The sequence below is a fragment of the Cyanistes caeruleus genome, chromosome 5 (genome assembly GCF_971803275.1).
Source record: "Cyanistes caeruleus chromosome 5, bCyaCae1.hap1.1, whole genome shotgun sequence".
Taxonomy (NCBI): Eukaryota; Metazoa; Chordata; class Aves; order Passeriformes; family Paridae; genus Cyanistes; species Cyanistes caeruleus.
The window spans coordinates 78,247,807-78,263,393 of NC_141705.1; the positions used below are offsets into that span (position 1 = coordinate 78,247,807).

The following is a 15,587-nucleotide window of genomic DNA, read 5'->3' on the forward strand; positions in this document are numbered from 1 at the left end:
GTCAGGTTTCAGTGTTATTTTACAGCTTTATTAATGCAGTGATTATTTGCCACAGCCACACTAAACTGGAGATGCCAAGATACAGCACAGCCTTACTGATCAAGCACATTTTGACCACATGATCGTCACCAGAAGCGACAATTTTAGGTTTAGCTCACTGCAACTAAACTGATTGTAAGAGAAATTTATCACTTGACACCACACCTTTTGCAGCCTTTGGTCACAAACAGCAACAGTGCAGACTCCATTCATCACATCTACTCCCAATACTTGTTTTCAGCACAAGTGAACCTCAAAACCCCATCCATGAAAGTCAAATCATTAAGACATTTGTAGCCCCTCAAAAGTAGCAGATTGTTGTGAAGGAGTTCATTAACCACGGATAAAAAGACTCATTTTCCCAGATACTCTGGCACTCCTTTGAGGGCCCCTCGTGTTATTTCCCTGTTCCCATTCATGCCCTGCAATCCATGAGGAACGCCAAGCACAAGGCTTGATGCCTGCTGGTGCTGTGAGAACACAGAGCTCTCCTGCTGAGCAAACATCCCCAGGACTGGGGCTAACTCATCGCTAAATTATTAAATAAAACAATACAACCAACTCAAAGGAACCAGGAAATTTACAGCTCCTACTAAAGACTTTCTTTTCTATCACAAGAAGCTTCATAGGATCACCCTGCTGAGGAAGAAGGATGAATTTCTGGATGTACATATGCACTTCCACACCAGTGGAGAAACTCTGAGTGATGCAGCTCAGGTGAACCTACAGTGCCTTCCAGTAGTATCAAAAATGGAGAGAGAGGGAATGGTTTTTCCCAACAATACACAGAGATTCTGTTAGAGATTCGTATTCACTGATGTTCTGGCTGAAAAACACCACAAGCTATACAGGCCAATCCAAATTTCCACTGAGACCAGTACAATCTGTGGCACTAAAGGAAGCTGGACCACACTGCAGCAGGCACTGAGATGTTCTTTCACAGGGTATGTGGCCAGGACAGATGTACAAGTTGCAGGTTAAACTAAACAGTATAATTTAAGAGAGTTACAAATGGGCATTTATTTCACAACTTGGAGAGACTTTTCTGAGAATATGGAAGTTGAAAAGTGGTATTTAATAGCATTGGGGTTGGCAATGTTTCAGATTTCTGTTAAAAAAATGGATCTTCCTCATTTTCTTAGAGACCTCAAAAAAAATTTATTTCCAAGGCAGTTCTGCACAGTCCAGTGAAGAAAATAATTCTAAGGACAAGTAGCTAGACAGGAAAGCTGCTGGCAAATGCAGAGAACAGAGAAAACATGAACATTTTCCAAAAGTACTTTTATTGTCCTGAGCACTAGAACTGGAAAATCACACGTACAATGCAAACCCTCAGGTCCTTTTACAGTTCTAATAAACCAAAGCTTTAGAGTGGCCCAGACCCAGGAACTGCACAGCTTAAATGGTCCCAAATGGTTTCGCTGCTCTGCATCATAATGGATTTGGCCAAAAATCTCCTTCAAAATCGGTTCATTCCAAAGACCTGGGCAAAATCTACCAACTTAATACTTCAGAAACACAGAGCTGCACATTCTGGAAGTTGCTCACTGCTAAGCTGGCACTACCTTTTGACTCCCAGTGGGAATCTGTTGGCAAGCCCTTCACCCAGGGCAATCCCTGTGAGCGAAGCCACGTGCTGGTATTTCACTCCCAAGCAGCTGCACTGGCTAAGATGTTCTGGGGCAGGAGAATGCCACAGGATCAGTAAGGAAAAGGGAAAATAAAGGTCACAGGCATGAGAGAAAGGGACAGAAACACATTAGGAATAAAATAAAAGGTAAACGCAGCAAAGAGCAGTGAACACATGGCAGGGTAAGGGCAGTACAGCAGGGTGCTGTACTGGAGCGTGAGACAAACTCACACATCTGAAGGAGATGGAATTTGAGGATTTATTAGTCAAGGAGATTAATAAAACCCCATTCTTCTACTCTTCCACAAGGAAATGGGAACTCCAACCAGTATGTCAAAGAAACCCTGAAGTAAAAACCAAGTTTCTGGCTTTGGATGCATTTACACAGCAAATAAAGGTTTGATTACAGCCTCGGCTGTATTTTCACTGTAACCCTTCTAGCAAACACCCTACACGCAGACTTCAGTGCAGACTAAAGCTACAAGTACCAGCCCCAGTGTCAGGATCACACAAAACTCAGGCTGGAAGGACTCTCTAGCCCGGCCTCCATCACTTCACAGTGAGAACCCTGCCTGCCACACTGCAGCTAAGGGAGCAGCTCAGGGCTGGGGAAGGGAGGACAAATTGGATACTATTTCAATCTCTGTTTTCACCAACATACAGCTGCTTTATTGGAACGAAAAACAAAACACCTCTCACTCAGTTTAGGAGAAGGGAGAGTTTCTGTACCCCCCAAAAATCCCAGGCTGCACGTCTCTGGATCAATGACTAGTGTTACTACAGTCTGCTGTGGAAAAGCTCAGCCCCAGCCAAAGGCTCAGGGCCCATCTCCAACATATTTGCAGAGGCCCTGTAAGGAAAACCCTTCCACGAGGCCCCCGAGTGACAGTGCGGTGAAGCTGCTGCGCCAGCTCCCACTGCCCGTCCTCCAGCACCTCCGTGCCCACAGGAAAGCACAAAGCAGCTATTTTGCAATCTCACTGCCGAGGTGGGTCAGCTCCAGAGGGAATAAGCATCAGAAATGCAAGGAAGTTCACAAAAAAAAGAGAAAAAAGTAAGGCTCAACAACATTTCGCTAAATGCAACACCCTACAGCCGAATTCCCACTCCGCCATCCTCTGTGGCTGAAGTTGGCCATTCCTTCATGCTCGGGGGCAACATCTATTCCCAGCCAGGTGTCCAAGAAAAACACAAGGAGCAGGACGTGCTTGCTCCACACCTAACACGACAAACCCCCCCAAGCCCAGGGACTGGTTCAAAGCTGCACATGCATTTACAAACACACAGGTATTAACACCCCCATTCTGACATTTCCTGCCTGCTGGATCAGATCCAAACCCCAACCTGGTGATGCCTACTGTAACTTTCTCTAGGAATTACAAATATGTTTGTGTCCCTCTGTCCCACATCAGTCTGTGACAATTTCTGATATCTCTTTCTCAAAGGCACAATTAGCAATTTAATATCTCCTGCTGTTTGATACGTGCTGACATATGAGGCATCCCTGAGTCTTCAGACCATGAACAAGAGAACAACAACTTACTTGCTTTCTTATGCTCATGGTAAAACTGAGCCACTGCCAGAGTCACTGATGCACGCGCTGCCTGAAACCTGGAACACATGAGAGGCAGGGAGAGGAGAAACAACTAGCTAACCTTAGCGGGAGAGGTGGGCTGCTAATAAACCAAACCATCAGAATTGCAACAAAAACAATCGAGCCAATGGAGTGTCACAGCGAGAAACAGTGAGTCACGCACCCCTACAAAGGCACACTTCTTTGCTTTTGCATGACAGCATTCTAAGTGTATCTTTTTCCTTTTTGCCAGCCAGAGGCAGAAAACCACTCGCAGACAGACCCAAGGTCTCCAAAATGTAAACATCTACAACAAAAATACACACTCCTGAAACACAAACACTTCAGGAAGTTCCGGTTACACTTAAGAGTAAACCGAGGCTTAAAGCAGAAACTTGTGTAACTTTAAGTATCCACACACTATCCTAATCAACTACATTAACATGGACATTCCCAGATTTTAAAAGTTTTCACCTTTTAAAGTAGTACAGATACTGAATACAATGGAAATTATTTCCCTTGTTCAGGTTCTCCGCCTTTTCTGATTTACATCTTGACCTCAATTCCTACAAACACCCAACTCTACCTAACCTGCACCCGTGGCACTGGGAATCCCTCCCATGAAACACTGATTACAAAATACACAGCATTCTCTGGTGCTCCCTATAAACTTCATATAAGTTTCTTTAGTTTGAAAGGTGTTTTCATATGAAAGACAGTAAAGTCATCCTGCAGAACAATAATTTCAGAATAGTGCGACATCCAACACTTCTGGCACCAGTGTGACACCGTGCTCCTTACCTGTGTGCCCATGTGTAAAACATGCACAGCCACACTTCTCACAGCTTGCATAATCTGGCTGATCAAACCTAACAGAGCCCTTTAAAAGTAAAAATGTCATGCAAAAGCAAATCCAGAGTTTGTGGATTCTGCTTACAAAGCGCGACTTGAGCATTTTGCGCTGCCGAGTAAACAGCGAGTGCTTCGCATTACGAAAGGGTATCGTATGCCAGAAACTCCAAGTCACCATTGTCTAAAACCCTTCTAAATGCCTCCTGCCACACTGTTTGCTGACTCCCTGGCATTGCAGATGAACTGATGCGTCTTTGGAAGTCAAGAGGACAAAAGCAAACAGAAAAAATTCCGAACTTTACCAGAGAAGAACTTCAGTCGTTACTGCGTACAAGTAATAAAGTTTCACTATTATTTTCACCCTATATTCTTGAATTAGAAAAATGTTTCAGGGTTTCCTTATCAAAATAATGATGCATGCCTGCTCACATGTAGTTTTTTTAGGACTATTCCCAAATTTAATTTGCTAGAGTAAGGTGTCCCCCGTGTTGCTTCCATCTGCTTTCGCTTCGTTTAGTATTGACTGCAGTAAATCGCAGGATAACCACTTCTGGGTGTTCAACTTGAGAACAAAGCTGGTGCAACTGTTCAGCCAGCACAGCTGTGTCACAAGACACGTACAGAACTTGCAGAAATTCAGCTTTATGTTTACGGTGCATTCACTCATCTCCTTGTAACTATGACCTGTTTTTCACTTGCAGCAAAACAAACACGTAAAACCAGGGACAACCCAAGGCACACACGGGAACAGCATTTCAGAAGACAGAGAAGGTAAAATGTGTAACTGTTAGAAGGTATTTTGTAGTGTTCCTCCCCCCAGTACACCTCACACAACTGCTGAGTAGTACACACAGTATTTCAGGGCTGTGACTGATGTCGGAGCAGTAACACCCGAGATGAAAGGCAAGGGCTGCCAGAGCAGTGGAGAGACATTGCCAACCCATAAGCTCAATAAGCCTCAGTGTCACAGTAGGAAAGGAGAGGCTGGATTTTAGGAAGGCCAAAAAGAATCAGTAAATTGGATTTCAGAGAGTCTGGAGCACAGTGGTTAAAGTGGAACTCTTGCCAGGCACCCAGGGTTCAGAGAGATGGCACAGCAGACACGGGGAGGAAGAAGGAACAACCCCATACAGAGGAGCTGCCTTTTAGATGTGATTGCTCCGAGACAGCGACTGTGCTGGGTTTGTACTTCCCCCATCTCCAGTACCAATGAAACAGAACTGATCATTGAGACTTTAATAAATATTTTTTGCAAAAAGTAAAAAAAAAAAAAAACCCAAACAAAAAGTAAAAATTAAAAGCCAAACACGTGCACACACAGCATAACGCTGATGCCAGCCCAGCTCCTTTACTGCAAGGACAGTGCAAATGCCACAATAAGCTCGGAGTCTTACTTCATCCTCCTACTTCATCCCCTTCCATCAAGCTGTGTAACCACCCTATGCTGACCTTTAAATAAAGCATCCACAGGGGAACAGCACGAGCTGCACTGAAGGACAAGAGCTGTCAGTCACTGCTGACCCAGCACAGTAATGAATCCCAGTCTTCACAAAAAGGCTCTAATTTACTTTTGAATGCAGCCCTGCTTGAGTAAAGAGTTTTCTTTGCAAGAAACCAAATCCCTTAACTGAAAATAAAACACACAGTGCATATCTGGGTAACACTCCTCACTTTTATTCTAAGTACATTTGAACCGTACTAAGAAGAGATGTGAGCACTTTTCTGACAACAAAGAGAGACCTTGGAATCTGCATCTTGGAAGAACCTACTTGACTCCCTGCTGCTTCAGCCTGACCATTGCTAGTGCCCATATCCTGGTTTAGATCCGTGTGGTGGTTTTAATGTCCACACTGCTCCAGAGACTTCCTGCAAGAGGGTGCTCCTGCAGTACAGCTACAAGCATGAGCCACCACACTGTCTCACCACATCAAAGCAGCAGCCAGGCACCCCACTCCTAATAGCGTTTCTCCTAATAAAATATCACACTGACAACACTGATCCATGGGACTAGAGCCTGGTCACTGCAAAACACCTTACTATTACTGGTACTTGCTCTAGCACAGGTAAGTGCTCTGGAAGAGGCTACTGCTTGAAGCTGTAAAGCAAGCAGAAGGTTGGGACTGAAATAAATGACACCTGGCAACATGAGGCAGTTCTGTGCACCTCTTCAGCTTTGAGGAATTCCTGCATTTCTAAGAACATTGTACATTTTTTTCCTCCATTTTCCTGAATGAACAACATTACTGACAGCTAAACATCCATAGTGAGTCTGTAAACTTCTCTAAAACCACAAAATTAATCCCTTCTATTTACATACTCCGATGAATGCCCAGGAGTCCATTCAGCTGTTCATCCCAACTGTTCCATCACAGGTGGAGAAACCCAAAGAACTGGATCCACATACTATTTCCCAGGAACTGCTCAGCCCAACAAGTCTGTGCAGCAGGATTCCCTAAGTGACTTCAACATACCCTACACGGCCCTTGGCTGCTTCTCCACAGTAACACGTGCTCCTTGTTTTGTATCCACCTCTGTTCCCGCGGGTACCAGCAGGTGCCACAGAGCAACTGCCCACAACCACTCCACGGGTGTGGCTTCCCACAGCCAGGAATGTCAGTCTCTCCATTGGTCTTCCCAGAGTTGTGGGACTGTATGAACATTCTTTGTAATACAGTCCCTAAATGACTATCCTAACCTGAAATGTAACAACTGAATAGACTCTGGTCATGCTCTTCAAGACATCCATCTGGAAAGACGTTGTATCCCGTCCCGCATTTTCACAGATGAGATGGTTCAGGACATGGCATCACAGCACAGGCAGTGACAATCAGCTGCTGCTGGAGAGGGGCACTCCGTGTCCCTCCATTCCACACTCCCAGCCTCGCACTCCTACCACTTCCCTCACACCAGCTCTGGCACTTGTCTTGGCATCTCAATGATGGATATGTGGTGAAACATAAAGGCTTCAAGATTTTTTTCCCAGAAACACCAAGAAAAGATACCAAAAAATTAATGCCCATCCCCAGAGGTGCTACAGACCTTCCCTCAAGAAAAAGATTGAGATGCTGTGGTAACTACACAATTTGAGTATATGAAGGACATCCTTTAACACCAAAAATAACCCCCAAAGCTACAGAACAGAGGCACAGAGTGTCTGGGGATATGGGGTATGCTTGCATCAGGAATCGCGGGCCAGCCTGAGAGCAGAAAGGAAAGAACCAAGAAACAGACTACAAGTATTTTCAAGCTGTACCACAGCTGACATTTCTCCTTGGTCTTACAAAACACCATGCAGGATGCCACAGCCATGGCTACCAGGATTTCGTGACTCGCATATTCCAGGAATCCTAATGATTGCAGTTCTATGAGATCTGCTGAAATCCTGTCAGAAGGTAACAGACAAACCACCGAACTCTGCAGCACAAGAGCAAAATTTCACCACACTGGCACTGCACACGGCCATGGAATCCTACTTTGCTCTTTCCCAGCACCCTGAGTCTCCTTCTCCTTTGAATCACTCGCTCAATGTGGTTTCAAGCTCAGATAGTCAAAGATGAGCGACAGGCTCAGCCAGGGTCACTCCAGCAGCAGTGCACCATGACAGCTCCTGCAGGACGACCTCCACCCAACTGTGCAGACATCATCTCATTTGTATTCTCGGCCGATCCTATCGAGCTCCAGTCAAAATCTGGCCCTACCCTGAACAAACAAAAAACTACGTAAGATAATAACCCTAAAATGCCACCGGCACTCCAGAGAGTCGCCCTTTTAATATTTTTATTGACAAGTCTGGAGGCAGCAGAAGAGGCAGACAGGCAAAACAGTTGACCAGCATACTGTCACCAAACACTACTGAGAACAACGAAGGGTGAGAGAGCTGCTTTATTTTGAAACACATAGTCTTAAACAGGTGCTAACAAAAGTAAAGGCTATTAATTCTCCATCAGGATTGAAACAGTATCTCATTAACTACTTTAAAGCTTCAAAAATCATGCCATAAACATTTCAGATATCAACTGGTATAGATATTCGGTTTACAGATGTCATATACTTATGTATGTCCTTCAGCAGCAGTAACTTGAGCATTCTCTGGGCTGCATTGGGTCTGGTTTGGTTTTATTAGATAATTGCACTAAACATGCTGTCACCAACAGTCAGAAGCACCATTAATTCCAGGGTTATGAACCAGCTCAGCACAATCCATCACCTCTCAAATATCCTGGAACAGATGGTCAGTGATCCCAGGGCAACACTCCCAAGGGTGCTAAAAACCATAATGATCAAATAATTATTTATTAGAACTGCCTGCCTTTCCTGTAATCCAGGGGAGCTGAGGAAAGCTTACGGAAACAAAGTATCACTGAAAAGACTATGATTCAAAATTCAGGTTGAGTTACTAACATAATTTACTTCCTGTAAAATGCTTTTAAATATGATCCCACTACAGATAAACTTTTTCTTAGAATCAGCTGCACAAATTTCAAGCATTTATGAACCAAATGAAAAACAAGAGCAGCCACCTCATCTCACAACATGTTACCTGTATTTATCTTTTCCAGCTCTGGGAACGCAGTGGCTAACAGGAGTTGGATTATCATTCTCCTGCAAACCAGCTTTTTACCTAAAAGTGCTCCTCATCTCCTAAGTGAGACAATTTAAGGGCTAAATCCTGCCCTCTAGTGTACCTGTGGGTGCCCTCAGAACCTTCCCCACTTCCAAACTGGGAGGAAAACGACTGGGAGGGACAGGACAGTTCACTGCCCACTGGAGACATCTCGGGTTGTCTTGGTCCACCTCTGACCACACAGCTCTGGGATGGGCAAGACTCACTAGGAAATGGGATAGAGGATTAGCAGACACTGTGAGAGATGAGAAGGCATTCTCCCCCGAGCAGGAACATGATGGTATTTCTATGACCAAAGAGGCAAAGGAAGCATATTCCCAACTTTTTCACACAGGAGATCTTTGCTACCTCATCCCCTAAAGGCAGCTACATCCAGGAGCCAGGAGGAATTTCTGTGCTATGCCACAAAGCACTTGGCAAAGCAGTTAAGGTCTGTGCAACAGATCAAAAGTAATGCAAAAAGAGTCTGTTTCCAGAAGGACTCGGGTGGAAGCAATGTATTTGAACATTTAGGGGTGGGGGGTGTTTTTTGAGTCACCTCTCACTTAGTGCTAAGATCTGGAACAGATCTTGCCCTGTCAACAGCTCTGGCCACGTCTGCGGGAGACCAAAATGGGAAAGGAGATATTCCAAGTCCCAAACAACTTACGAACTTCAAAAAGCTAAACCCCAGGTCCTGAACCTTCATATGAAAACACTTCCTGACATTTGCTCAACTTGAGGATCGCCATGAGTTTTCTCGCATTGCATGATCAGTGATCAAATTTCCATCGTTTTCACTGAGCTGCTCTAAAAGTCAGTCTATACTTCAGTAGAGTCTTTCCAAAACATTTAGAGCATTTAAACCATTTAAATGTTGTGAAAGAGACAAGTCAAAATCTTAATATTAACAACTATTTATGAAAGGAACCTTCTTCAGAAATTTTCCTGGACCAGTATGGAAGAGGAGAGAGGTACTGAGAAGGAAGAAGGTATTTCATACATCTGCAGGGCTGACTGAGCTCACACAGCTGAATCCTTTCCAAATGAGAGGCTGGAGCCTTGTCACCTCATTAAGGAGTGGACAAGAATGGTTCAGGATGCCTGGGATACTGTCTTGGGTTATGCTCATCATGAAACAAAGCTGCTTAAGAAATTATGGAAATACATAAATGCCAACCATTCCTCATTTAGGAAAACTCTGAAAGGAACCAGCTGTGCTACTAGGCATGTTCTAAATGTATGGATAAGTGTTCCCTTTCCATTCTCCAGGCTTTTCCCCCTCACTGGCACTGTAGCCTCTTTGAGGGAAACACCTCTGGAGAGTTTCTAAAAGCCTTTCCAAAAACACTGCGCCCTTTGTACGTTTTCCAGGGCATAAATCAACAGTTGTTGACCAACAACAACAAACCAGCCGTGTTTTTTGTTTTGCTTTAGACAACAAAACTCTCAGAAAGCGCCTTCTGTTTCTTGTTTGTCTGAAAGTACCTCTTCAAGGGAAAACACTCCAGACTGAGTCCCCAGAGTGTGTCCAAAGGGGCACTTCACTGGAGTCGCTGTAGCGCACGCGTCAGATGTGGCAATAATGGCCATGGAAGACGCCCTGTCCTGGGTTTCAGCTGTTTGAATCATGTGATCCCAGTCCTCCAGCATGCAGGACGTCAACTTCCATTCCTAATTTCATTAACAACACTGTTATTAATAAATGGAGGTGAGTGGGGTGAGTGTAAAACCGTGCCACGACACAAAGCAGATGTGTATTTCAAATAGAGGCAGGAGGAGGGGAGCTGAAAAGGACGTGGATCATGGAAATTGGTTTATAGTATTGAAACTTTGGTCTGAAACATAAGGAGACAATAACTTGCCTTCTGAAATAAGAACTTCCTTTAAAAGTAAGAAGGATGAAGTGCTACTGAAATGTTATTTTGTATAATTAATTCCTAAGAATAGCAGCAACCACAAGCATCTTTACTAACTGGCATTTAATTATTTCTAAACCAAATTGTGCAGACATTGTATTTCTTTTCTCAAAACCACCTTACAAAACCTTTTGCTAAGAAAATCACCCTGAATTATTTGAGGTGTATATTTTCATTGCTAATTTCTTTTCTGAAGTCCTCTCACATTGTCCAAGATTTATTATCCTCTGCCATGCCAGGAATACCACGAGATTTCACAGGGACTTCCACAGAGCAGCACTCACCAGGTCAGAGTTGAGCAGAGTCGTGTGGAATGACGTATTTACAGCAAGGATGCTGAGGATGTGAACCACGCAATGCCTCAGCAATGAGCCTCGCTGATGCTTCCAGCACTGATTATTCTCTGCTTCTCTGAACTAGAGTTCTTCCAGGAAAAAAAAATAGAAGAAAGAAAGAAAAAGCAACAAGCCAAGATAATGAGAAAATGACAGAATTCATTTCTAGGAAAGCATGAGATGTCAGCTGGAAATTTTAGCATTGATAAGGCTCAGCAGGAAGACAAAACACACATTCAATGGACTCAAGAATGAAAAACTAGTATTAGTTTTACTGAGAGAATAATAAAAAAAGGCAGGGGGGGAAGAAATTATTATGGGGGAACTCTACAATGAAAAAGGCAGCAGTGATAAATATCACCTCCACTCAGGGCAGCCTGGGCCAGCCAGGTGAGCACACAACACCACACACCACCACTACCTGCACTTTTCAAAAGTAAAGACAGGGAATGAGGCAAGAACCCAACAGCCATGGCAATGTTTTGGATTCAGCTGCAGCCTTGTACATCCTCCACTCAACATCACCTCCCTTTGCAGCAGATTGCCAGCACATTTCCATAGCTTCTTCTAGGGTGACGTGCCACGTCCGATGAGATTTATTTCCTTTAAGGATTCCTGTTACAAGGTTTCTCTGGAATTGTTGGGTAAAACTAATTGTTTGGCAAAAAGTGAATGTCCAGAGTGGAAAGTAATATTAAGAATCATTGGTCAGTCTTGGTCTCTGTTCTCATGTCCTCTTAGTCCCTGAGTTTAGCCCTGTCCCTGCATCCATCACTCAGAGCACAGGTGCAAAGCAGATGAAGAATCCCAGCAAGGCATTTCACCTGCTCCTCATGCCAAGGGCCCGCAGGCAGGCCCAGCACACACTGCACAGCAACAAATTCCTTCCAACCAGGAATGGCACTGGGATGATCTGACAGCTCCCTGTACCTGCGCTGAAGGAAACGCCTCACAGTCAAAAACTCACCACCACATCCACAAAACCTCTGTGCTGAATACTTCCAAAATACTCTGAACTCTGCAAAGGGCATTTTGTTTGTGGGAGAAAAAGCATCCTGTGCTGCTAACAGCAACCTGCCACACACTCCCTGCAAGCCTGTGATCACCGAGTCCATGGGCTGTGTTCTCAGCCCAGGAGCCTTTCCCTCCTCTCAAAAGACCAGGTATTGGAGGGACAGCCTTCTCCTGCTGCTAGAATCCTTGGATTTTATCTGTATCTAAACCACCATTAAATAAGAAAAAAAAACAAACAAAACCAAACAACAAAAAAACAAAAAGCCAATGCAAGATGTAACATTTAAGCCAAAAAGGTGTTCTGATACCTTTGTTTATTATAAGCAAATAGCAGTTTGTTATAAACCCCGCTTCCTTGGCCAGATTTGCCCCTCTGTTCCTAAGATTACCTGTGTGCCGAAAGTGCTCCTACTCATGAGCACCTACCCGCACTGGGAAGAAGAACAACCTCCTCTCTACCTTGATGCATCCAACACATTCACCGCCGCCGTGTACAGCCGGTCAAGTGCCATTAGACCTCCGTAAGGGCCAAGCAAACAAACTCGAGACCACCTCAAGCCCGTAACCAAACCTCTGTGCACCTGACGAGCTCTGTACCCAACAGGTTGAGCGCGGAGCCGCCAGCGAGGCTTTGCCCCGGGACATCCCGAGGGTTCCGGTGCGGAACCACCAGCTACGGGACGTGGGTATGAATTAACTCGGTATGAATTAACTCGGTATGAATTAACTCGGTATGAATTAACTCCGTCTGCGCACTCGCGGTTACTCGCATAGGAACATTCTGCACATTGACGGGCGCTTCCCAAGCACGGCTCGCTGCCGAAGCTTTGGCAGGGCGGGACGGCCGAGGCGCGGCCCCTCTCGCAGCCCCGCTGCCCGGGCGAGGAGCCGCCCGCCCGCCCCGGTGCCGGGACACACTCACTGTGCGGGTCGCTCTTCTCGCGGACGCCGTCCACCTTCCCGTCGGGGTTGATGCGCAGGAAGAAGCCGCCGTTCTTACAGTACAGGCGCTTGGGGTCCTTGAAGTGCCCCGGGGGAAAGGCGCCGCTGCCGCCGTCGTCGGGCAGAGTGGCGATGCCCCCCGCCGCCGCCATGCGCCGGGCCCCGGCGGCACCGCGCCGCGCCGGGCCCCCGCCGCCCCCCGCCGCCAGCGCCGGGCGGCCTCGGCCCCTGCCCCGGCCGTCCAGCCTCGCCTCGCCTCGCCTCGCAAGCCCCGAGCCCCGCCGAGCTCTCGACACGTCCCGTCCCGGCCGCTCAGCGGGAGCTGCGCAACTCTGCTGCCGGCTCGGCTGAGCGGGGATCAAGATGAGCGGCAGAGCCCAGCACGCCGGGGCCGGGCTCCCCGCCGGCACCGGGCTGCCCCCGCCGCGCCCCGCCCCCGACCGCCCCCGCCGGGGGCCGCTCCCTGCGCCGGCACAGCCGGGCCGGCCGTCTGCGGGCAGCGGGCAGGGGCGGGAGCGGGTCCCCGCGCCGAGGAACCCCGGCCTCTGTCCGGCTGAGCATCGCTGCCGGCAGCGCTGGAAACGGGATGCAGCGAACATCGGTCGGACATCTTCTCCTCCGGCTTTATGAAAAAAGTAACCGGAGAGTTATTTTAGACCAGAAGAAGTTGTGTGGCCTCTGCACCAGGCTAAATTGTTTAAATCGCAATATGGTGAAACATGTGTTTAAAATAAATCCGCGGCAACCGTTCTGTTCCATTGCATTCACCAGAAACCAGTTCTCCTCCCACCCAACAGGAGCAAACTGATAGCAAAAGGCAACAGGTGAAAATTCTGGCACAGGCCTTCCCCCTCTAATAAAACAAATTACACAGAGTTTATAAAGTGTAGTGACCCATCAAATGCACTTTGTGCCTGAGGCTGACAACAAAACAGGATGAAAAGGTTCCTTTCCCAAAACATGCTTTCTTTGCGCCCCTAATCTCCTGTTTAACAGCGGGCTGGCTGCTCATGCCTGGAGCTTGGGAAGCTCTCTGGCTTCAAAGACAGCACAGGCAGCCCCGGGCAGTCCCAAGCGAGACTGCAAACACTGGGCTTTTCACAGAGCCGATGTGCAGCAACCCACAGGAACAAACCAACGCCAAGGCAGACACAGCCTCCAGCGCACGCAGTTTGCAATGTTCACTTTGCTAGCGACTACGTCAAGGATATTTTGTTGCCTCTTAACTTTCCTTCCCACCTCTGACCCCTGGCAAGCCATAAATTTTAGTTCTTTACCAGAATCAGAGACAATTCCGCTGCTTCCCACACCCTCATGATGAAGGGAGCAGGCAGAGCACGGCCCAGCCCAGGCACAGGTTCACTCCGTGTCAGCTTCCCCTCGGTGCCACACGCACAGCCCAGGGGCAGGCAGCTGCTGCCAAATGGACATTGCAGCCCTGCTGCTCCGGGAACATTTCCCCCTCCCCTCGGTTCTCCAGAGCCCATCCACTTCAAACACTCTGCTATTTCTCATGGAAATCCTAATCCTTATCGCCGTACCTGAGAGCTGGACAGTCACAGCCAACGGTGAAGACCCTCCTGGTTTCCTCTTGCTCCTCCTCTGCAAGAGAAGCTCCATTCAGGGCATTTTGTGTCCTTGCTCTGTGGAGCCTCCCAAAGTCCTTGTGTCTCTCTTGGGAGGCAGATGAAGAGAAGATGAAGCTGAATTCAAGTAGGTGAAGGGAAGGGGTGAAAATTTAATTTTTGAAACTCTAAAGTTTTTTTAAAAACAAAAAAGCAATCTCAAAATGCTTAAAACTAAAACAGCTTTTCTAAAGCCTAAACATCCATGGTTCCATCAGCCATTCCTGGACCCTGACATTCCCTGCACACACGGCAGCCGTCACAGCTCTCAGCTGGATGCCCTGCCAGAGCTGCAGAGTTGCCACCGCGCTTTACAGGACGGGGTCCTGGCATTTCTCAGATTCTTTGGTGCCCTGATCTCCATGAGGGGGCTGAACCCAGTGGTGGCAGGGTGGGTATGGCAGCCAGCTTAAATTCCTTATCAAATGATCCTTTTGAAAACCAGTAAAATCCAGTTCCCCAATAAGATTGTGAGACTTGTGAACTCTTTAGAAGCTTGTCACTGGGAATTGTGTAAATGGGGCCTACAACTAAAAGATAACAGAGCTAAAATGAAAGTCCTATTCCCTAAGCAATCTACGCTCACCTCAAGATCTGCCAACTTTCTACATTTTTAAATATATTTTCCTTTCTCTTCTTCAAATGGAAAACACGCCTGGTTTTATTTTCTCCACTCTACTTTCTTCTGCAGTCCAGCCTCTTAATATGGTCATTAATATTGCCCTTAAACATCAACTAAAGCGATTCTGGCAGTAGCATTTTCCTTTCTTGTGGCCTCTTCCACCACCCTTCCTCAACTCAGATCTTCCACACAATTACACCCACCCGACTGCTTCCCCTCCACCCAGACCATCAATTATCCAACCCCTCCACAAGCCTTCTCTTGGCCTGTGTAAGACACTCCGTGTTACAGTGCCTTCAGCCCCACCTTCCTGCTACTTCAAAAGTACCTCTTAGAGACCTTTTCTCTAACCTGTTCCGTTTGTCTGAACTGCTGCCATTCTCTGTTTGTCCTGCACTGTTTTGTAACCAGCTACAATCGTTAATGGAATCAG

The 15,587-nt window shown here is 46.6% G+C and overlaps 1 protein-coding gene and 1 long non-coding RNA gene across 2 annotated transcripts in view; one reads left to right on the plus strand and one right to left on the minus strand.

Moving 5' to 3' along the window:
• Window positions 1-13,074, minus strand: part of FGF2 (fibroblast growth factor 2) — a 22,939-nt gene extending 9,865 nt beyond the window's left edge. Inside the window, exon 1 of the mRNA XM_086890628.1 lies at window positions 12,888-13,074. Coding sequence (XP_086746754.1) covers window positions 12,888-13,059 — 172 coding nt within the window. The 5' untranslated portion in view covers window positions 13,060-13,074. The remainder of the gene's footprint in view (window positions 1-12,887) is intronic.
• LOC147653288 (uncharacterized) lies at window positions 175-7,091 on the plus strand. The gene is made up of 2 exons (XR_015287317.1): window positions 175-4,428; window positions 4,796-7,091. It is a non-coding gene; the product is annotated as an uncharacterized LOC147653288 (long non-coding RNA).
• Window positions 13,075-15,587: the final 2,513 nt, after the last annotated feature.